The 23,249-nt window shown below is 38.1% G+C and overlaps 2 protein-coding genes across 9 annotated transcripts in view; one reads left to right on the forward strand and one right to left on the reverse strand.

Annotated features, from left to right (window-relative positions):
• The window catches only part of LOC122975305 (NACHT, LRR and PYD domains-containing protein 12-like), a 224,994-nt gene extending 206,345 nt beyond the window's left edge, over positions 1-18,649 (reverse strand). Inside the window, exon 1 of the mRNA XM_044343676.1 lies at positions 18,596-18,649. The gene's annotated coding sequence lies outside the window, so the exon portion shown is untranslated. The remainder of the gene's footprint in view (positions 1-18,595) is intronic.
• Positions 774-11,291, forward strand: LOC122975310 (F-box only protein 15-like). Of its 8 annotated transcripts, none has more exons than XM_044343690.1 (12): positions 775-1,077; positions 1,168-1,251; positions 4,576-4,680; positions 5,477-5,713; positions 7,151-7,351; positions 7,437-7,560; positions 8,236-8,318; positions 8,851-8,996; positions 9,274-9,393; positions 9,524-9,536; positions 9,588-9,678; positions 10,539-10,605. In XM_044343690.1, the coding sequence occupies exons 1-11, from the start codon at positions 860-862 to the stop codon at positions 9,658-9,660; spliced, it is 1,404 nt and encodes a 467-aa protein (XP_044199625.1). In that variant the 5' UTR covers positions 775-859; the 3' UTR covers positions 9,661-9,678; positions 10,539-10,605. The 8 variants fall into 8 exon arrangements, with proteins under 8 accessions (XP_044199622.1, XP_044199625.1, XP_044199628.1 ...); XM_044343692.1 differs by having other exon boundaries at positions 776-1,077; positions 9,269-9,393; positions 10,539-10,601; XM_044343687.1 differs by having other exon boundaries at positions 774-1,077; positions 9,524-9,678; positions 10,539-10,607.
• Positions 18,650-23,249: the final 4,600 nt, after the last annotated feature.

Consider the following 23,249-nt stretch of genomic DNA (forward strand, 5'->3'; position numbering starts at 1 on the left):
AATTTGCTTCTTGGAACAGTCCCATGATTGAATGGGGCTGTAAATTAACCCAAAACTGGTTTGACATACTGATCTGCTGCGTTAAAAGCTTTTCAATCAAGAGACTCTGTTTGGAACAGGGTGGATGTTGCATCTGTCTCCACCAGATCTGCATCCAGTATAACGGACAAAAAAAGTTTGGACATGTTTGGACTTTTTAGGAGGAAGTTGTGTTGTGACACAACAGATTCCTGGAGTTGAGAGTTAGACCAAAAAAGTGTTTTAGATTTATTTTCTTACATGCACTCACTTTATTAGGAACACCTGTACAATTGAATGCAATCTAATACAACAGCTCTGCCATAAGTTTTAGGCTACTTTTATGAAGCTTATACATTTTCAGTTTTTGATGACAATGTAAGAAAGGTGATAATATTGGGAAAACTCTTCAATAGAAAGACAAGTTTTCCCTACAGGAGAGTGAATTGGAGTAAGAGATGGTAAAAATGGATGACTAACCCCTGGTTATTGCCTAAATAGCATATGTAGACTATACCAGAACCAAAACCCTTTGCATAATCCCCAGGTGTCACAGGATGTTGTATTGTGATAAAAACTCCTCATAAGTAAATAATGTGCAACCCTAAACCAAGATTTTCAAAATAAAGATTTGTGTTTATACAATATGTTTTTATCATTCCAATGTAAACTTCAGGATAAATTACAAACACGGATAATAATGAACCTGTCATGTTTTTGTACGTCACTCTGCTGCCACCTGGCGGTCTGGCTGCTCTACTGACGTCACAGGTACAGTGGACAGGAAGTGGTGTGTCCTCGCGTTAATGATGGTGAGTGGTGGCATCTTTATCAAGGTGTGATGGCGGCCGGACGAGGTGAGTTTTTCCGCAGTTTCTTGGAGGGTTTGGATAGACAACCTGGCTGGCCGGCTCCGGGTAGACGACAGCCGGTTCGTGGTAGAGGTAAGCCGGGTTCTGGCGGAGGACAGGCGGGACCGTGTCAAGGACCGGCGGGCGGGAAGAGGAAGAAAAGGCGGCCAAAGGTAGCACCGAACCCGGTTAGCGGGATGGATCACAGGTAACTTCTGCCACACAGAGGCCATTACACTTTCATTAAGAACTTAACTTGACAAAAACATGTTAATATTTTTCAAAATTTGTATCCCAGCTTCCCAGAAGTAAAAACGGAGGAAACCAGAGAACATTTTACCAAAGTGAAATCTTCTCCACCAAAGGAAAACTTAGTGGAAAGGTAAGTTAAGCTAGCTAATCACAAATGTTTGACCAAATTTTTTATCATTTACTGTCACATCTGTTTTAAGTGTTAATTTCATTTTCCCATGAAAAAATATGTTTTAAAGACATTGTTAATTACACCTTGTAACAAATTTTTACTTGTTTTTTGTTCCTGGGTAGTAAATGTAGGCTAATTCCCTAATTGCTTATGTCTTAAAAGTATAGAAAATGGTTATTATTCCCTTCAATTTTTGCTTTTCTGACCTGGACAGTGATGATTTGAAATGTACCATTGGGAAAATGGGTGAATTGGCACATATTCATACACATAACGTCAGAAAAAACAACATGAATCTGCAGATAGAGGATGGGAGGCTGATTCTTAAAAGTGATTTTACAGTATCATTGTAAATCTCGAAAAAACTACTCACTTCTAAATCTTTTTTTGTCATTATTATATAACTTTAGTATATATACATGTTAATTTTGATTCATATGTTGTTTTTCTGACTTTATGTGAATGAAAATGTGGAAATTTCAATTTCATCACTGTCCAGGTCACAAGAGCAAAGTTTGAAGGGAGTAATAGCCATTTTTTCATATATTTTAGGCATAAGAAATTAGGAAGTAACACTTACTACCCAGGAACAAAAACTGTGTTACACAGTGTTATTTTTCATACTTAGCCTATTAACCAATTAAACCTGTCATAATGAGACAAAAACATTTTTTACTTGATAATTGACTAAAACAATCAATAAACTGATTAAAATCAATTAATTTTACACTGATTGACTAATTGATCTATTTTCTTATTGTTGCAGGTAGTTTATATATGAGAAGTAAAATAACTGCTTTACTTTAAGCTAAAATTATTACTCAAGCAATTAGTCAGTCAAAGTAAAGAAATTGAAACAAATTTAATAATTGGAAAAAAAAATGATTTCAGCTTTTCATATATAAATATTTTCTGGTCTTCTATGACATTAGACTGAATGTTTTGGGGTTTTGGTCCCTTGGACAAAACAAAACGTTTCAATATGTCAACTTGGACTTGAGGAAATGCTAAAAAGATTTTTTAGAGCTGCAACAATTAGTTGATAAATCAATGAGTCGATTGACAGAAAATTTATCACCAACTATTTTGACTATCAAATGATTCTTTTGAGTCATTTAAAAAAAAAAAAATCCCAAATTCTCTGGTTCCAGCTTCTTGAATGTGAATATTTTCAGGTAGTCCTCTATGACAATAAACTGAATATCTTTGGGTTGGGATCAAAACAAGACATCTGAGGACGTCATCTTGGGCTTTGGTAAACATAGATCAACATTTTTCACAATTTTCGGACATTTTATAGACCAAACAACTAAACTGTAATTGAGTCAGCTGCCCCCCTAGAATGATTTTTTTAAAAACTATTTTTGGTCATTTTAAAGAGTGAAAGATTCATTAATTAAAAAGTAGCCAAAAGATGAATTTACATTAAGCAGTGCCAGTCCCATGTTTACATAGGATTTAATTTATTTTTATTTCAGACGAGGACTCTAATGACTTTTATATTAATGCTTTATTTTCCAGTTCTGCTAAATATAGATAAGATAATATGTCTTATATTGCAGGTCTAATTGATAGGAGTTAGTTGGACAGTATAATGTTCAGAGATTTTACCTGTATGTACACAGTGATAAGAGAAACAAAGCTTTCTGAAGTACTGACTCAATATGAGGCAAGTGTATTGACATGGTTTACTGTTTCAGAGCATTAGATACAGTTGAAATGGCGACATCTGCTGGACAACTGTTAGTATTTCATCTGTATGGATGAATTACATCTGAGACCATGTTGAAACACTTAGTCAGAATCTAATTGGTTTTAATGCTTATTTTTTAGGGCTGCAACTAACAAACAAACAATTATCCACTCAACAGCCCCAAACCCCAAAATATAAAATTTACAGTTTTGTTAGACCAAGAAAAGCCGCACATTTTCACATTTGAGAGCCTTTAATCACAGAATGTTAGGAGTTTTTTCTTGTTTTGTTATTGTTATTTTGTTCAGTAAAGTCTAAACAATTTAAACTGATCACTTCAAAACATCGTACTGTGATACTTTTGTTTTGAAAAGCCGATACTGTGTCGAGATGTGTGCTCCGAGCGTAACATCACTTCCTGTATAGGTGGCTACCTATAGAGGGTGGCCAGCTGTACAGAAAGGCTCATTCTGGCCAGTGTATGTGCTGCCTCTCCTAGTTGTCATTAGAGCAGAGATGCAAACTCTAGGAGATCTGGGTGGGGGTGGGGGGGGGTGGGGGGGGGGGGGGGGGGGGGGGGTCTGTCAGGTTGATTATACAATAGCGTAGCTCCATTAGCTAGCTCAGTGTGTAGCGAGTGTGCAGTCGAGAGAGAGCGTGTGTGTGATGGTGAGGCTGTCGACCGGAGCGGAGAGTATGAAGATAGCAGTATAGCTGTGAACATAGCAGTGTGGTGTGTATACAGTTTAGGCTATTTGTCAATGAATAAATGCCATAACTCCTCAAGACGTAAGCCAAGTACCTGCATCTTGTTTGCCACCGGCTGATTAAAGTGAAGGGGTTACAAAGTCTCCCCTGTGCTTCCTGACTGTGGTCTGGACACTGAAGCAGGAAAGATTAACACTGATTTAGATGCAGAATTGGTTCATTTTAACTCAATTTTGTCTCCAAATTATGCCATATTGATGCATTTATATGCATATATATTGAGTTTTTTTTGAGTCAGCTCTGGACTGGGCGTATCATTATTTCATTATTTTATTGTAATTTTATTAAACAAAGACAAATGTTTGAATTCACGTTTGCATTTATGTTACATGTCATGTGTAATGATGCATACAGACTAGATGTGAGCTTTTTATGAATTTTAACAATTACATGCCTGATAGTGGAAGAATGTTAATGAAGAAGCTACTATCAGCTGATTTCCAACATACTTTTTTATCTTGTCGTCTTGTTTTTGTTTTGTTGATGTATTCAGCCCTCACATCTATTGATTCCTTTATGTGTTTTATGTAGGGTTGTTTTACCTCATAACAGCTGTTAGAATTAGTTTACAGGCAGATGCAAATATACTTAAAAGTAACTATAGATGATCATGTAAAGCGAATATCTTTCCAAATTTTCTCCCAGGGGCCCCTGAACCCCCCCTAGTTGTGGTAGGTTTTCTCTCTCCATACAATGCTCCCCTTACCCGTTTGTATCCCTGTTAGAGGAACTGCACGACACCGGCTTCAGCACTAGTTGGTGGATTAAATCACTTGGTTATTACTTTGAATAAATGACGCCAGTGATTACCTTTTTGTCAGGCTGCCGTCTGAGATTCTGATTAAGATCCTTTCGTACCTGGACGCGTCCTCGCTGTTCTGCATCAGCCACGTCAGCAAGCTTTTCCACCAGCTTGCCAATGACGAGTAAGTGTGAAACAGTTCCTCATTTCATTTTAATCAAGAAGTTGCAGACAGTGCTGTTAATGCTTGTATTTCCTTTAGCTAGTTCAGATCATTAGGCGTTATCTTATTTATCCAATAAAATATGCAGATGTAGTTGTAGAAAATCTGTAACAGCAAGTTAGCTTTGCAGGCTAAGTAGGGGTGTAACGGTACATACAGTTCATGGTTCAGTCTGATTTCGGTACAGCAGGAAAAAAAAGACAGAAAATAACATTTGGGTCTTTGGAAAAGTGTTAGCATCCAACAATGGCTCATTGGCCGCAACTATTACTATAAAAGAAAAACAACCTTTCTGTTTCTTGCAGGACACCTGCTGACAGCTGTTGTATATAAAGTAGTGTAAACTAGCTCCACCTCCAGCAGCTACAACAGTAACATGCTGCTCTAACACTGATGCTTCACTATTCACATAATCTAATGATGTCATATATAATAATATATCAGTCAGAGGGACCAAACCACTACTTTTACTGCAATACTTATTAACTACATCTTTCTCACTCAGAACTGGTTCTTACAATGTGCTGTCTGAATTCGGATTAGTGGACGACCTGCTCTACCTCTGAGCCTCAGCAGCCCAAAATCTGTATTTGTGTATTTTTAGTCAGCAGATTGGAACAGGATATTACTGAATACCTATATAAGTTTTGTAATTATTGTCTTTTGTTGAACAAACTAGAACAAAATTTGGTCTTGATCACATAATCAGTAGCTCTCACTGCAACCAGTGTTCAGCTGTGACCTTCTCTCACTGTAGTGTCATGTGGCATAAGATTTACGTGTCAGAGTTTGGAGGTCAAACATGGAAGCCGAAGTCGGTGGACGATGCTGCACTGAAGGAGGATCCGGTGGAGATGGAGGATCGTTCAGCAGGTCATTGGAAGAAGATGTACTTCAGAACTATGGCCGGACAAGAGCTGAACAAGTGGAGGAGAGAGCTGAGAGACATCAGTCCGTACACGGGGTTGCCCAGGCAGACAGAGTGGGTCCTCAGGTACGGGACGGATGAAAATGTGATTTTTAACACTGTATATAGGAGGTATCATTCCTTCCTTTTTAAAGTGTCGCTTTAAAGCTACTAGCTGTCATTGTGCTGCTTTTTTCATGTGTTATTCAGTGACAACAATCAAATATATTTCCTACTCTTGTTGACAGTTTTTCATAACAAAACTTCAAATAGATTAATTTCCAACTTTCCAGGCAGCAGCCACTGGTTTTATTTCATATAGAGACTTAAAACTTGCTGTAGATGAATAATCCATCATAGTCATATTTAGTCAACTTAATTTTCTTGTTCTGTGGTGTAATACAGTTGAGGATGGTTATCTAGGCTTTCCTTTTTGGAAACAGTGGTTTGCAACCTTTTTGGCACCTTTATCACATTTTTCCAGTGTCCAGTTGTGAGCAAAAAGAGTTTCCAAAACTGGAACTAAAACTGTCACTTAACTAGCATTAACAGTCAGTTAGCGAGCTCATAAGCTTAGTTGCTAACAAAGAATAAGTTCTCATAGTTATTTGAAAGACATATTTATTGACTGTCTGTAAACCAGTGGTCGGCAAATGGCAAACATGGGCCAAATCTGACGCTCCAACAAAAATATTTGGCTCCCTAACAAAAGCTAGTTTTCCCTTTTTTATAGATTGCATCAAATATTTTACATGACTCTTCATAAATCTACAGTAGATAATGATATAAACACAGGGCTCATCTAAATCCCAATAAATATGAGCGTTTAACTGCTTATACATTTAAAGGTACACAACCTCTCTTATGTGACCAGAACAGATGTGTCAATAACAGTACTTCAGCTAAGACCATAAATAAAGCAGGCCACTGTTTATTGTGTGTGTATTGCTTATGGGAATGATGACATGCACCCTCATATAAAATCCTAAAACTGTTTTAGACAAACAGAAACATATAAAAAACGTGTTTTTACTGCACCTGAAGAAATAAATAGTGCTGAAAAAATCTGGTCCATGGTTGAACTTGATTGCTGACCCCCGCTGTAAACCATGTCTCCTTCATGGTGCAGTTTATAATATGACACAGGAGGTTAAATAAAAGTAGATTTCGCAACACAACTAATAAGCTACGTTAGCTTCCTCCATTTCAAACTCTCAGGCTCTCCGTTCCCTCAACACAATCATAACAGTGTGCCATTTGTCAACAGCTCAAATTCACATACCACTAAAATTGAACTTGTCTTGAAAATACTTTTTTTTGTGGATTTTTCTTCACTCATGTGAGCAAATCCACTGACTGTAACACTTCTATTGAAATGAACCGATATTTAAATGTTAGTGTGACCGAGCCTTTACACACAATAATAACTTTGAAGGTTAAGATGACTAAACTTTTGATGAGAAGCTTTCAGTTTAAAATATTGTGAGCCTTGTAAACAAACTGATTATGTTGAGTTTTTTCTAGGAACCTGAATGTGAGCTGGGAGCTGACAGTGTGTGATTGTTTGGGACGGGAGAGCAGGCTGGAGCAGAGCCGAGCGTACTTCTTCGAGTCGTCTGTGATCGTCCGTTGGAGCGGAGGCAACTTCCCCAGATACCATCATATCAGCAACATCCAGCTGCACGGAGTCAGGAAGGACGCACTGAAGAGCCCCAAAGTCAGGAAGTAAGAGACACCCCCTCTTCCTCCTTCACACCTCCTTTTCAATTCATCCACCACCACTCATTTACAATCCTTTCTCCTCTGTCAGGCCTGACTGGCGCTCTCTGATTTTGAAGCTGGACATGAAGACTCATCCTGCTCGTTTCATTGGAAAAGACAGATTGATCAAACTGATCCTTCTGTCGCCGGGCTTCATCATTGGCATCTGGAGGGTAAATATGATGCTTCTTTCATGGCTGCACCATTGCATCAAATGGAAATATTCTACATTTTTTGTGTCATTTTTTACACATTCTGTTTTTCCTATTTTGTAAAAATTCAGCCTGACACATCTTAAATAATCGAGAGTTAAATAATCGACACATTGATCAATAGTGAAAATAATAGTGGCAACTCTGTAATATAGTGAGGGAAATGGGAGGTCTGTTAACTATTGTGGGTGTATGAGGGTTTTTACCTATTTTTTCATACCACACTGAGGGGAAAAAACATTTAGATAGACTCATTCAGTACTTTCTGGATTATTTAACTGATATCATTTTCTTTGTTCATCAGAAATGATGATTAATTGATTATTATAACATAGCTAAAGGCATTTTTAATCTCTCTGTATATGTACATTAATATGGCTGCATTAAATTTAGAATTATGCGGTGATGAAATGGAAATGTTTGACTCAGGCACAGGCATGAAATTGTAAAATTTCATTTTTCACAGCAAACATTTTGACTCATCATAGTAGGAAAAACACAAATGTTACTAATTACATTAACAACAGCTCTGATCTGTTCAGGTGTCCCAGTAAGTCTTGACATTGTGCATCTGTTTTTATAATGTGAACATCAACAAAAGTACAATTTAACATGTCAGTGTTTTTATGTGTGTAGGGTCAGAGCAGTGTTGCCTTCATCATGGTCAGCCTTCACTTCCACAGGCTGGTTGAAAAGAGTCTGCTGGGATCTCCTGTCTGGTGGGTTCAGTTCTATAAACTCTATAAGCTGCTTTAACTGTTACACTGATAAACTCCAGTTTATATTCAGAAAATAACAAAACACATCACCAGATCCAAAAGTGAACAGATTAATATTGTTCAATTTTTCAAACTAGTTCAGCAAAGTTAAATCTTTAGGTTCATTTTGGTAGACAGATCTCCCTCTGCTGGTCTTAACACATTACTACAGCATTATCAACCCAGCTGAAGACATAAAAATAATATTTTTAATCTTAAATATCTTAAAAATTTTGAACTTAATGAGAAAATTTCATCGCTTAAAATAAACTTTTGAACACCTGATTATTTTCAGAAAAAATGTATCAGTTCAGTTGTGCTTTTATTTGTTCTTTATTTGAGCAAATGTATTAATTAGGTTAAATGTTCCCATTATTATATTTTTTTTATTTAGGTATTATATTTTTATTAAACATTAATCTTCCCTGAAGCTTAATGAAGCTTAATAAACAGTAGAAGGGGTGGTCTTTGTCCTTTTTGTCCCCTCATGAAGCCCGTTCTCTGAGCCTGTGGACAGACCGCCTGTGGACAACTCAGACCCTGAGTTTGGGCTGCACGGCTACACTTTGCACTTTGTTCTGCACAACACCGGCACTGAGATCATGTCAGGACACTTCCGCCAGCTCTTCTGTCGTACAGGTACAGACAATCTGACTAACACATCATCCTAATACTTTATCAAACCTTTTTAAATTTAAATTAATTAAGAAAACCATCTGATCAGGTTTTGTTTGTAAGGTTTTTGAACAATTTCTTTTAATTCTAACATAAAACTGAATCTTGACTTTGACTGTAACATCAGAATTAGTTTTTGCAGAGGTTTGATTTATTGAACTGGCACTGTCCTGACAGAAGGAACTGTCTTGATTACATGTGTAAAAACCTAAAGTTTGTTGTGCTGCTGCAATCAGTTCAGATTCAGGATGGACAGGTGGAGCTGAAGGCCATCAACAGGACCAACTTGTCCCAGCACAGATCGCTGTCTGGAAACATCAAACTGCCCTGGAAGAGCGAGGTGCTGGAGGGCTCAGTGGAGGTACATCTTTCCAAAACACTGACATTTCATACCCCGTCCACTAATTAACACACACTGGACCAATCCAAGTAGTGGTAAGATTTAGCAATGTTGTCCAATGCTTCTATAATATATTTACCTTGTGAGGCAGCTGGGTTCGCGAGATCACAGCATCACAAGATCAGGCGAGAATCCATTTTTTCAGGCCTGGGGTTATGCACTTCTGTCCGAACCACCAGTGGTTTGGACCAATCAGCATCCTATGAGGATTCTTGCGTGATCTTGTGAATCCACCTGTCTTGCAAGGTAAGACAGATGGTTCATCCAGTCACCTGCCAAGTATTTGGTCAGGTTCAGGTTAACAATATATACCAATATTTTCACAAATTTGAAGAATGTTTTGAAATTTGGCCAATTACCTTAAAAGCGAGGTATCATGTTTTTTGTGATTTTATGTTGTTTATATTATACTCCCGAGCTGATGCGGAGGCGTACGTGGACAGCTGCAAACACTACAGACGTGTAGTACTTCTTTGTAGTACTAGTTTATACTCTTTCTGTCCGCTTTGAGGACGCGTCCCACACATGCGCAGTAGATCGGCATCTACAGGAAGACAGTGTTGTGACCACACAGACCAGGGCAGACAAGTCCGCATGGTCACAAGCCATTGGAGGTACATGGATATCTGCACAGAGCCTATGCGTACATGGACGTCACATGGACCCTAGCGGACCAATGCGTACTTACAGATGCGGAAATTATAATTTCAGCTTCAGTCTGTCCATGTCTTTGAATATTAGAGCTCCACACTCTCCACACACTCATCAGTGGATTTCTGTATTTATATGTCATGGAGATTTCTGAATTTGCAGTATTACTTAAATATGCCAATTGCTTACCTGCACTAAAACTAATAAGAAAACATTCAAATTAGTATAACTCTGTGGAAATAAGGAAGTTTATACACCACAAACAATCACATGACGTAACAGTATACTGAGCCTGTGATAACAATTAAACCAGCCAATCTGCACACGTTGTGGCTGTCAACGTCTGTTTTGACTGACGACTCCGCAAAATGAATTTCGGTTTTCGTCGGCTGCTGGAAAAGAAAGGTCACATCTATTTGTTTTCAGCTCTGATGGCTCTTTCTTGTGCTGGGTAGAACTGTTGCATCATGACGCTGACTCTGCTGGACGAGTTCCAGAAACCTTTCTGGTGTGTCAGCTCACCCATTTGCATCAAAATGGCGAAGAACCCGCTGTCCTTCGACTACAGCGGTGAGCACTTTCTGATGGAGTACCGGAACCCCGACGGTCAGGTGAAGATGAAGCTGGTCTGGTTGAAGGAGCAGAAGCAGTTCTTCCTCATCAGTCTCACCATCTATGTTTCTGTTTTCAAAGTCAACAAGCATTTTAGCACAGAGTACTGAGGTGGAACTGGACCGCAGTTTAGTTAATAATTTTTACAGTTTTGATGCAGTGACTTTTTTCCCAGTGTTGAATCAGTTGTTCATAAAGTGTCCTACTTTGTAGTTTATTGTTAATGTATTTGTTATACAAAACAATTCACATTCTGTAAGAATGTAGAAAGAAAAGCTTATACTGTTGAAGCTTTATGTGTTGAACTGTTTTCAATAGACAAATAGTATCACTAATTTAATTTTGGAAGGAAAGCTTCTTAAAGTCTTTATTTATATTTGGTTCATAATACAACTAGTGTGTCACTGTTGTTTTTGTTTCTTTACATAGTACAATATGTAATGTGTAAATATAACATAATAGATCAACTTTATTTTGAATTTCAGTATTTACTGGGTACGTATTAATTTCAATCAAGAATTTAATGTGATTCATAAAATGCTTCAAACATCTTTTATTTACATGCTCGGTAAATCATAAATATTTTTTCACAAATATTTTGCCCTGTTTCTTGAAAATGCTTCTCATTCATGTGTGAATAAAAGTTGAATTACAATTTAATGTAACCACATTAAGCAGAATTTCAACTGATCATTTTTTTTTTTTTTTTTTTATAACTTCTGAGAAAACAAATGATGAATCTAATCAGTGTGATCAATCAGAGAGACGATCAGAGGGGCAGAGTTTCTACCATTGTTATCATTGTTATTATGACTGGGACTGAAGGATGGGAGTTTCTCAGTGAAGGAGCAGTCAGTAAAGGTGTAGAGAAGAGCTGCAGCATCTACATCATAAAAGCAAATGAGACCTTCCTCATAATCTACAAACACTCTGACCTTCTGAGGGTGTTTCTTCAGAGAGAGAGGAACCGGATTTTTGTCATTAGCCTTGTACACGTCTCCATTCCTCAACCATAAAGTCCAGTAACCATTCTGAGGACTGAGTGTGATTTTTGTCTCCTGCTGATGGACTCTTTGACCACTCCTAAATCCCAGTCAGTCTTCCCTTTAACCTGAACCTCAAAGTAAAGTCTGCCTGAAGAGAAACTCTGCTTTCCTAAGACATGAACAGAAGAGGAAAATCTCTCAGGGTTGCCTGGTAGTTACTTCCTCACAGGATGAGATTGGGATGTGCTGTATCAGGATCCAGAGTCACATCCTCTAAAACCCACTTTGATTTGTATCTCCTCCCACATAATGCTACCAAGATGATTTGTATGTCAACTTGTGCGCAATTATAATAAGAGCACAAAGCTCATTATGTTGACGGAAATTGACTAAAGCCCAATGTTAGATGCTTTTGTTAGATGATATGTTTGACTTCCACAAATCAATTCATTTTCATGATTATAAAGTAATTCAAAAAATTATGCCAATTAGCATCAGGCCTTACAGCAACACATTTTCCTCAGCAAATATTTCTGGTTTAATTTACTATGTTAAATTTTAGAGCAAATTTTGCCTACTCAGTTTTGAGTTTAAGAGCAAATGACCAATTCAGTTATATATTTTTTAAATAATTTCAAAAAATTTAGCGAATTTATGAAGTAAATGATCAATCTGTAAACATTTTATTTTTAAAGCAAATCAGTGATATTATCAACTCTTAAAGTTCAGAGAAAATTACCGTTTCAACAGACAACCCGCCAAACATGTCTTACTATGTAATTTTTTAAATTTAATATATTTATTAGACAACATTAGTGTTGTGTCAATCCCAGAAGTTTAGATATATATAATAGAATACCACAAATTCTTTTGTTCATAATGCACTGAATGTTAAATGTCAATTCACTTTTTATTTCTGTATTTGTTTATTAGTTTCATTTAATTACTTATGTTTAAATAACGAACACATGGCAGAATGAGATTCATCCCAAATTCACTCCAACATTTCTTTTATTTACAGAAAATACCAAAATAAAAAAAATGATAACACACTTTACGTCACCAAGATTTTTCAGGATTTTTGCATCCCATTTGTGAGAACAATAATACATTTTCAATGTATTGATGCTTGTACACAACTGTTTCTAAATTTGATTACATTACATGATTTTATAATATGAGATTGCAATAGAAAAAATAACCCACATAAGGCAAAGTTCAAACTTGTAAAACAAAAATGCAACCTGTGTTGTTTTTAACATTACTGATGTAAAAAACAATTAACAACAACAATTTATCAACAATTAATCAACCCATCAATCAATAAACTTTTTCATGTAATAGCATTTGAAGGCCACGCTAGAAAAGTATAAAAGATAAGACAAAGAAAAATTACAGGCTAAAAATAATCTTCAATAAGTTTGAGTGTTGCAGCCTCCAGTTTTGTCTTGATTCATTGTTTGTTCTGTTAATGAGTCAGAGTTGACAAAGTACTGTGTTGCAATCATAATAGTAGTCATAAAATACATCAGGAATGGAAAAAAAATGAAGAAATAACAAAATTAATCAAAATTTCAAATACAGTAAATAGTATTCATCACCACAAATCCTGTTTTAAAGGACTTACACACCCATGGTGCATTACAAGAGCTGTTTTCTCCTTCACTGTTGCCTGGTTTAACTCTTCTTAGGGCTATATTGGTGTGAACAAACTGCATGTTTGACATCTCCTTCAATCTCCTGTTGCACATGTCAAAGTACTTTTCTTGCACAGAAAGACACTTATATTTAAATTCAGTCTTTGTTATCAAAATTGTGTATTATACTCCACAGACCCTCTTTCATTTCAACAGTCTGCATGAATGTTTATAGCATCTTTTGATGCTTGAAGAAAAAGTATGATTAATCTAATCTGTGTGATTGACAGGAGAGATGACCAAGGGGGTGGAGTTTCTACCATCATCATTAGTACAGGGACTTAAGTATGGAACAAGCTTCTCAGTGAAGGAACAGTCAGTAAAGGCATAGAGAAGATCCGCAGCATCTACGTCATAAAAACAAACAAGACCCTCCTCATAATTCACAAACACCCCCACCTTCTGAGGGTGTCTCTTCAGAGAGAGACAGACTGATTGGTTATCAATAGCCTCGTACTCATCTCCATTCCTCAACCATAAAGTCCAGTAGCCGTTGTCAGGGCACAGTGTGATTTGTCCCTTCCTGCCGATCGACTCTTTGGCCACTCCTAAAGTCCAGGCAGTCTTCCCTTTGACCTGAACCTCAAAGTAAAATTTTCCTGAGGAAAAACTCTGCTTTCCTAAGACATTAACACGACTGTTAAACCTCTCAGGGTTGTCTTGTAATTTCTTCCTCACATCTCCATGATGTACTTGTTTCCCATCGTCAGACAGGATAAGATTGGGATGTGCTGTATCAGAATCAAGAGTCACCTCTACTGCAAACTGCTGGACACTCTCCAGTTCAGCCTTCTTTCTTTCATATTGTTCTTTCTGTTCCCCAACATCAAATGTCTTGAGGTTCAGTGGGTGATTGGCAGGAGAGATAATCAGAGGTGCAGAGTTTGTACCACCGTCTCTAGTACAGGGACTGAAGAATGGGTAGAGTTTCTCAGTGAAGGAACAGTCAGTAAAGGCGTAGAGAAGATCTGCAGCATCTACATCATAAAAGCAAACAAGACCCTCCTCATAATCTACAAACACCCCCACCTTCTGAGGAGGCTGATTCAGAGAGAGACTGGCCCGATCATCATCATTAGCAACATACTCATCTTCATTCCTCAACATTATAGTCCAATAGCCATTCTCGGGGCTTGTTGTAATAGGTCCTTTCCTCTTGATTGACTCTTTGGCCACTCCCAAATACCAGGAAGTTTTCCCTTTAACCTGAACCTGAAAGTAAAATCTACCTGAAGAGAAATGCTGCTCTCCTAAGATATTAACACATTTAATAAATCTCTTAGGGTTGTCTTGGAGTTCCTTATACACGTCACCACAACGTACTTGTTTTCTATCATCAGACAGGATGAGAGCAGGATGTGCTGTATCAGGATCCAGAGTCACCTCTACTGCAAACTGCTGGACACTCTCTAGTGCGGCCTTCTTTCTTTCATAGTGTTCATTCTGATCACCAGATTCATGTGTCTTGTGGTTTAGTGTATGATTAACAGGAGAGATAATCAGAGGTGCAGAGTTTGTACCACCCTTATTAGTACAAGGACTAAAGAAAGGGTAGAGTTTCTCAGTGAAGGAGCAGTCAGTAAAGCAGTAGAGAAGAGCTGCAGCATCTACATCATAAAAACAAACCAGACCCTCCTCATAATCCACAAACACTCCCACCTTCTGAGGAGGCTGATTCACAGAGAGACCTTCTGGATCATCATCATTAGCTTCGTACTCACCCCCATTTCTTAACATTATAGTCCAGTAGCCATTCTTGGGTCTTGTTGTAATATCTCCTTTCCTCTTGATTGACTCTTTGGCCACTCCTAAATACCAGGCAGTTTTCCCTTTAACCTGAACCTCGTAGTAAAATCTACCATTGGAGATACTTTGCTGCCCTAAGACATTAACACATCTGTAAAACCTCTCAGGGTTGCTTGGTAGTTTCTTCCTTACATCTCCGTGATGTACTTGTTTCCCATCATTAGACAGGATAAGATTAGGATGAGCTGTGTTGTGATCCAGAGTCACCTCTACTGCAAACTGTTGGACCCACTTTAGCTTTGGCTTCTTTCTGGTATCTTCTTCTTTCTGAGCACCAAAATAACGTGGCCTGACATCTAAAATAAGGCAGAGCACACACGGTCAGTTTTGCAAAACAGCTTTTATAATGTTATGTGTTAACATGTGCAACATGTTGAATGTTTACCATTCAATTTTATATTTTCTCTAAAGTAACTCAAAAGTTTACTGTAGGGTTATAGTTATAGCTCTTGTAACAGTTTACAATTTACTTAATTGAAAAGCAGGATTGTTTCTTTTCCCAAATCAATTTCAGGAAGAAGGTGGTGCTCAAATGATAAATAAGCAGGATAAACACCTCAGGGGGAAGGCATATGCCAAACAGCTGTTTGGAGTGATCATCTTTCTTGGAGGGGTCTTACAGAGATCTCTACCTGTGGACTATGAAGTTCCACTGGAATGAGAATCCATATGAAGTGGTTCCATTTAGGGATGCACAACATTATCGGCACGTCATCGGTATCGGCTGATAAAAGCTCTAAATTGAAATATCGGCATCGGCCATTTCTGCCAATTATGAGAGGCCGATTTGTTGCCATCTCCGCCACCTATCTGTGCTTCCCTCCATGGACTGTTTCACCCTGACGGTCCCGGTGCTTCCTCCGCAGGCTCGACTTCAATCAAGCTGCCCATCAGACCCGCTGCTTCTTCCCACTTTAACTTGAATAACAGACTGGGGCTTGGTGCTCTGGTTGGATCCACATGGAGAGCCGGGACTAACGTTAGCTGAGAGGCTAGCGGAGCGTTAGCCGCAGCATTACTGGAGTGAAGCACAGCCAGCTAGCCTCTGCTAGCCTCCCAGCTAATATTAGCCCCGGTTCTGCATGTGGATCCAACCAGAGCACCAAGCCCCAGTTTGTTATTCAAGTTAAAGTGGGAAGAAGCAGCGGCTCTGACGGGCAGCTTGAGTGAAGTTGAGCCTGCGGAGGAAGCACCGGGACCATCAGGGAGAAACAGTCCATTGAGTAGCTGCTAAGTTCAGCTGCACAGATAGGAAACACCTTGACTGACAGGATGTACCACTCTGTTTGGAAAAAAAAATCTTTTTGGTTTATAATTGCGATTGGCAACCAGCGTATTAGGTGCATTACCGCCACCTTCTGCTCCGGAGTGTGGACCAGAGATAAAATCCTACACATCAATCCTGTCTGTCTAATGAACTCAATGAAAACTCTACTGCTCCACCCAATTGGCAGGTTCATTAAAGTTTTAAGGCTTCCTAAATTCTTCCTTCATATATTGTCTTTCTTGATCATACTTAGTAAAATCTATGCTTGCATGCATAATAGTCTCCTCAGCCATCTGGGAAAAAATATATGCATATATCGGTATCGGCATTGGCAATCTGCCACGGTGAGTTGGAAATATCGGCATATCGGATATCGGCAAAAAATCAAATATCGTGTATCCCTAGTTTCATTGGATTTGTGTGTCTTATAGACTCGACTTAAAAAGCTGTCAGTTGATCAACACCTGATTATAAAGTGGATCAGATGTATATGGAAAACTGAGAGATTCTGTAAACCATAAAAGAATTGCCAAAGAGAATTGCACCCTTATAGTGGTGGCAGAGTTTGATGTGCCTGTATTCTAGGAGTTATGTTAGTGGGGGGCAATAGGTAAAGATGCAGGTAAAGGCCTTGGCGTTCAGATCCCAGACCACCTTCCCATTCACTTGAATGATAAAGTGTGTCCAAACATTTGAGTGGTACTGTAGGTCTGCTGGTCTCATTAAATCATGACCTTCTCCAAGTACTTGGTTTATTTCTAAACGTCCACTGGCACAGTTCCTCCAGTGACACGGACATACAAACAAGCTGCTGTATGTTTTTTTTTAAGTGATGTACTTATTTTCAGGATCTCAGAATTCGGAATATTTACTGATTTTTAGTTTTTATCCTGAGTACTTTTTATCACAGTATTTTTGAGATGTATGATGTGTTGTAATGTTGAATTATTTGGTACTGTACAACAGCAGCATTATGTGTCCAAGGCAAATTTCTCTCTGGGACAATAAAGACTTATCTTATTTGTAGCCAAGTGTGGTGGTTGAGAGTCCAAGAGGCTGTAAAACGCTAAATTATCTCTTCTGGGTCTGGAGTTTCCCCAGTGAGGAGGTTCAAGTATCTTGGGGTCTTGTTAGACTAACAGATGACTGGTTGCAGTGAGCAACAAGGATGTGGTAGGTAAAAAAAAAAGAAAAGGGGAACAGAGTTGTTGTTTTTTTCATATTGTGAGCCAGTTAACCAATTTTTTTACTTTTTCTTTTTGATGAAGGTGGTACCATGAAGAATGACAAATTAATCTCTAACATTATTTTTAAATATTTTTTTGTTAATACATTACTTTTAAGAGAGTACTATAACTCATAACTGAGGTAATAATTTATGAAATGCATGTGACACTGCTTTTCAGATTCCTTCCGCTAACTTACCTTTTGATCCTGAGTGGAAGTTTTGTAAACGCTGCACCAGATCATTCCTGCTGATCTTTTCTAAAACCTTCATGGTTACCTGCAGAGCTCCACGACCTGGATATTTCTGTACCATTAGATCCACTGTGTCCTGCCTTTCTGCATTCTCCAGCTGAGCCACTGGGATGCCTTTAGAGCCCTCCAGGATGTCATCCCGCTTCAGATACCACTTGAACTCATTAAACTCATTTTTAGTTAAGTTCTTCAGAGTATTCAAGAGCTCCTCTTCAAGTTTCGTCATTGTGGCCTCCTGCTGAAAATAAGAGATATTTTAATTAGGAAGGACATGTATTCAATTCTCATCTCATGACACTTTACCAGTATGACTTTTGTACTTGTGCATGTTAAATGTAAATCATCTATTGTTTGAACAAACAGATCACAACTTTGGTTATTTTCATAGTTTCAGTCTTTCACCACTGAAAACTCATGACAATCCACATTATCACATAAATTCCAGCTGAATACATTTACATCCTCTGTGAGGAAGCAAACAACAAACTTTTTGCTGCCACATTCCAAGTGTGAAGCTTTTGGTGTCTGTATTTCATATCAAATGAGTACATCTCATTTTTATTGTTGCACTTTCGGTGAGCAGTATCATGTTTTTATGAAGTGCTGCCCTCTGCTGATATTACAGCACATTTAAGGATAAACTTTTTTATTTTTACCTCACATACCTCTACAGGAGTTCATGAATGGTCAGCTGATAACGTTGGACGCTGAGAGGAGCTTTTTGGCCTGCGAAAACTTGAAGGGAAAATAATAATGATGAGATACTACACTTCACCATTGTCATTCCTGACCTCTGACCTCCCAGTCCTGAGACTGGGAGGTCAGAGGTCAGCAGCTGATCATGAGCCAACAAGCATACAGTGTCTTCCTCAAGGACAAAAATATATATATATATATATCGAGGCCACGTTTTACTACATCAAGCACTCAAAATGTATTGTGTGCATTCAAGATACAATTCATTCCCACATTTTGATTAATTCATGTGCACAAGGTAAATGTATATACAGAGAGCCAACACAACAGACCAGCCTTTCTCCCTGAACCATCCAGTTCAGTGCACCTGCTTCAACTATTGGGTGTCAGACTGTGGCTGCCCACTGCTCCTAAATAGTCAGGATGGATATATAATATAACAGTATAATAGGATGGGTAAGGATAAGATGCAGAGTATAAATTCCTGGTAAATAAAATTATGTTGGCTTTCACTCATCTTGTGCACATGAATGATCCAAAATGTGGAAACGAATTGTATCACACAAAAGCATTTTGAGTGCTTGATGCAGTAAAATTAGGCCTCAATATATATAAATTGTTTTCTCTCTATGGCCCTTCCGGGGCCCCGTACACAAAGGCAGTTTAAAGTGCTTTACACAATGTATTGAAGCAGAGCATAATGACTGCCTCCTGTGTTCACATTTCCTGGAGTCTGCTTGACTTCTATTCGGCTGAACACCAGCAAAGGAAGCAACTGTGGCTACAGCTCACAGCAAGTATTTTTGCTCTATAACCGAAATGTCTCTGATCAAGACATTGTTGAAGGGATGTGCCCTCTTATCGCCTTTCTTGAAATGATCTTCCATTCTACAATTTTTTAAAATGGCCATAATTATAATTTTGTGTGCCCTTGCTCACAGTTGGCCCAACATAGGAACTATTTTCTAACTATCCAATCTCATCACTATGACCCCTTCAGACATAGAATCTGTAATATATCTGGTGTCATGAATGCATAACAAAAAGAGGACTTCACCGATTCAGCATTGCTTTCCTATAATATTGCTGGATTCACGATGGATAGTTTAAATAACAGGACTGAAATCAATGCAGCAGAACCAGAGATGATATATTTTTTACTCCACACATTCTTCTTTCCTGTCAGAACTTGGTGCCTACATTCCCCACAATGCAACAGAACTCGATTCAATCCACTGTACAGATTCAGGTGTGTTATGCTGGTAGTGACTGATGTAGTCTGGAGCTGCTAGCCGCCACCAGAGATTAGGAGCTACAGAGGTCTGGTAACCTCACTTCATTCTAACTCCACACCCACAGATTTTCAAACTTGTAGTCTTCAGCCCCAACCGACGCTGACTCAAGTGATGTCAACTTATCCGATTTCACACTGCTCCGTCTGGCATTTTCCATATACATCTGATGCCGTCTTGGCATTTTGACATTACCTTTTTTTTTTTTTTTACAACGTTTTGCATTTGGACACTCCCAACACCTGGAAACACACTATGATGTGTAAAATCGATGTTGTTCTCCTTTAACCTCCATGATATCTACATTACCCTGGTATCAATAAAGGCAGAAACATCAATCAAAATAGGCCTACTCATCTTACATGTCACAAAACTTGTTTTATGTTTTTTTGAACCAACAGCACTCGTAAGTGAAGTTTACTTTACTCGGACTACATGTGAATTAAAGAGGTCCAGAATATTGTCAGCAAAAACCACAGACATAAATAAAACCCCATAAGTTTTCAATAACAATAATTGCAAAAACCTCACACAGTCAAAAGCTCACAACATAATTTAACTGAGACTACAGTCATTTAATGGGGCTTTGAACCACTGTTTAAAAACTTTCATTACTCAACAGCTCTCTGCTAAAACACACTTTGGGTGCTCCACATTGTTTTTGAAGTGCTCTGACAGAAGGATAGGAAAAATATTCATCTTTGCATTTTGACATGTGTTTGGTTTGGGCACGAGGATAACAGCTGGGTGTGGAGGGCAAAAAAATGTCACACTAGTACAAAGCATGAGCAGATATCAGTGCGAGGGAGAGGAAACAAGCTATAGGAGTGTTACACACTGTAAAATGAAAGAAAGAAAGAAAGAATTACAAATACATAGACCCATAGATTAAGAACAAAATGCTGTGTATGTTTTTTTCATTTTCTTTTATGTGTACTCTTTTAAACTGATTAAACTGGATATAGTGCTAGCTCTGACTCGTAGGCCCAAAGTAACATGAGAGAAACTATGGCTTTATCAGTAATGATCTGAAGACAAACCCTGCTGTACACAGCTAGAAACCAGCAGTTAATGTGTAAACATTTCTAACACTTCTTCACTTTCATTTTTGTTTTTGTAACATGATTTATTACTGAGAACTGTTTAAAACTCACACAATATTACAGTATTGCAAGTTTTGTAGACTGGGTTGATTTAACACTGCTGGTTCCTGGACAGAGACAACTGAAAAAAGTAATCTTCCCAAAATACAGAAAAATTAAAGCTGCAAGCAGCGTTGAAGGGGCCCTCGCGCCTTTGCGCACATCGGGCCACGGCGCAGTTGAAGGGCTTCTGTCATGGGCATGTAGATGTCTTCAGACCCGGGCTGTTTTCAGACAGTGCAAGAAGGAGATAAACATCACCTCCTTTGTCCACTGTTTTGCCTGCTGCTGGGGCTGCTTTGCTGAAATTTCGTAGGGGGCGCTATTCAGCCAGTTTGCATCACTGATGGAATATTGTCATTAGGACGTGTACAGGCCGGGACTCTTATCAAACATGTAAAGTTTGGTGCAGACTGGAGCATTTACAATAAAGTTATAGCAATGTCCTCTGTCATGGCGAAGCATCAAATCTCAACAGTGTGAGGATGAGAATTTTGTGCAGGGTGAGACATGTCTGTCTTGCTCACACCTGTGGCATCAAAATTATGCAAGTTTTGGGCCCATTTACTTGAATTTCAATTAGTAAACAAAACTCTTGATGAGTTTGTGTGTAAAACAAATTAATTTACTAATTTTCATCAAGTCTATTTTTAGAAAAGTAAAGACTTTTAACCCACATGACCTGGTCAAAGTTTGATTGAAATGTGTACTGTCAGGTGTGTAGAGACAATAAGTAACTGCAGCTGGACACAGAAAAATACTCATATATTTGAATGGAGAGTGTGAGTGTACCACTAGGTGCTGGGCCCTAATAAAGGAAAAACTGCAGTACAGAGCTACAAATTTTAGTTTTGATTTTATTTTTCTGCAGCACTTTATCACTTAACAGTCACCCTCACTCCATTTTTTCCTTTCCCCTCATAGGTCATCTCCACTTCTCATTATACATATAAGACCTACAATTATTGTAAAATAAATTATAATAACCCCAAACTTCATACAAAGTTTGTATATAATGTACTGTAAGTATATAGACCTTTCTGCTAAACTGTCACTAAACTGTCACTCTCACTCAATGAGCTCCATTCAACCCCCACACCCATCCCCCCCTCCTCCTATTCTCTCTCTCTCTCTCTCAGTTGGAGAGGAGAATGTCACTCTTCTTGTGAAATCACCTCATAAATCCCATGACTTTGGCCAAAGCTTACATTAAAAATCACATTTTTTTGTAGGACATTTCGTCGCAAATCCATTAATACAGGTTTCAAAGTGGTCAGACTTATAATTTAGACATCAGAACCATTTGTTTGACACAAAGTCCATGCCTAGAGATTGCCTCCCCATTGGTTTACATTGTAAGGTGTGATGTGGCACTACAACTTTCAGGGCTTATTATATCTAAACCGTTTGAGTTATTACAAAGTTTTTAACAACTTCTGTTCAGCACAGTGTCATAAGTCATGTATTCAAGTTTGAAGCTGATACCATTAACGCCCTAGGAGGAGATAGCGTTTCTTACACATACAATTTTACATCCACCAGTGTTGAGAGATTTTATACTTGAGCACAGATAAATGTGTTTTGTAATTTATATTTAAAAAAAAAACTCACCAAGAAGGATTCAGCACAAAATTCTTCAAATGTAGAAAAATGAACAATAAAGTTAAATTATTAAATTATTAAACCTCAACTAAAATTTGCCTTTGAGTTTCCAGATTAAGTTTCTGATTTTCAGTCAAGGAGAAGTAGATGCTGTTTTGACCTCAGCTTGCTCTTTCTTCGTCCTGTTGAATTTCCAGCCTCCTCCCCCCTTATGAAGCTTGTATCTGTCACAAACCACCACTTCTTATCATCTTTCAGTTTTGTACAGGTACCCTCCCTTCTCTCTTGCTTAGTTTCCTCATTCAGGGACACTCTTCGTGAGCACAGACACAAAGCATCAGACCACCTCCAAAAAGATATAAAAGTAGAAAACAAAACATAACACAATTCACATCTATGGTCTGCTTCAGCAAAATAAACCTTCTTCAATTTAGTTATTACTACAATTATAGAAAAAAAAGTTAGAGAGTTAATCTAATTTTTATGCCTTAATCTCAATCTTGATAATTCAAAAAGTCAATGACAGTACACTGTGAAAACCACACGGCTAATGCTAAAGATTTGCAGAGAAAGATCTGACTTCCCTT

The sequence above is a fragment of the Thunnus albacares genome, chromosome 23 (genome assembly GCF_914725855.1).
Source record: "Thunnus albacares chromosome 23, fThuAlb1.1, whole genome shotgun sequence".
Taxonomy (NCBI): domain Eukaryota; kingdom Metazoa; phylum Chordata; class Actinopteri; order Scombriformes; family Scombridae; genus Thunnus; species Thunnus albacares.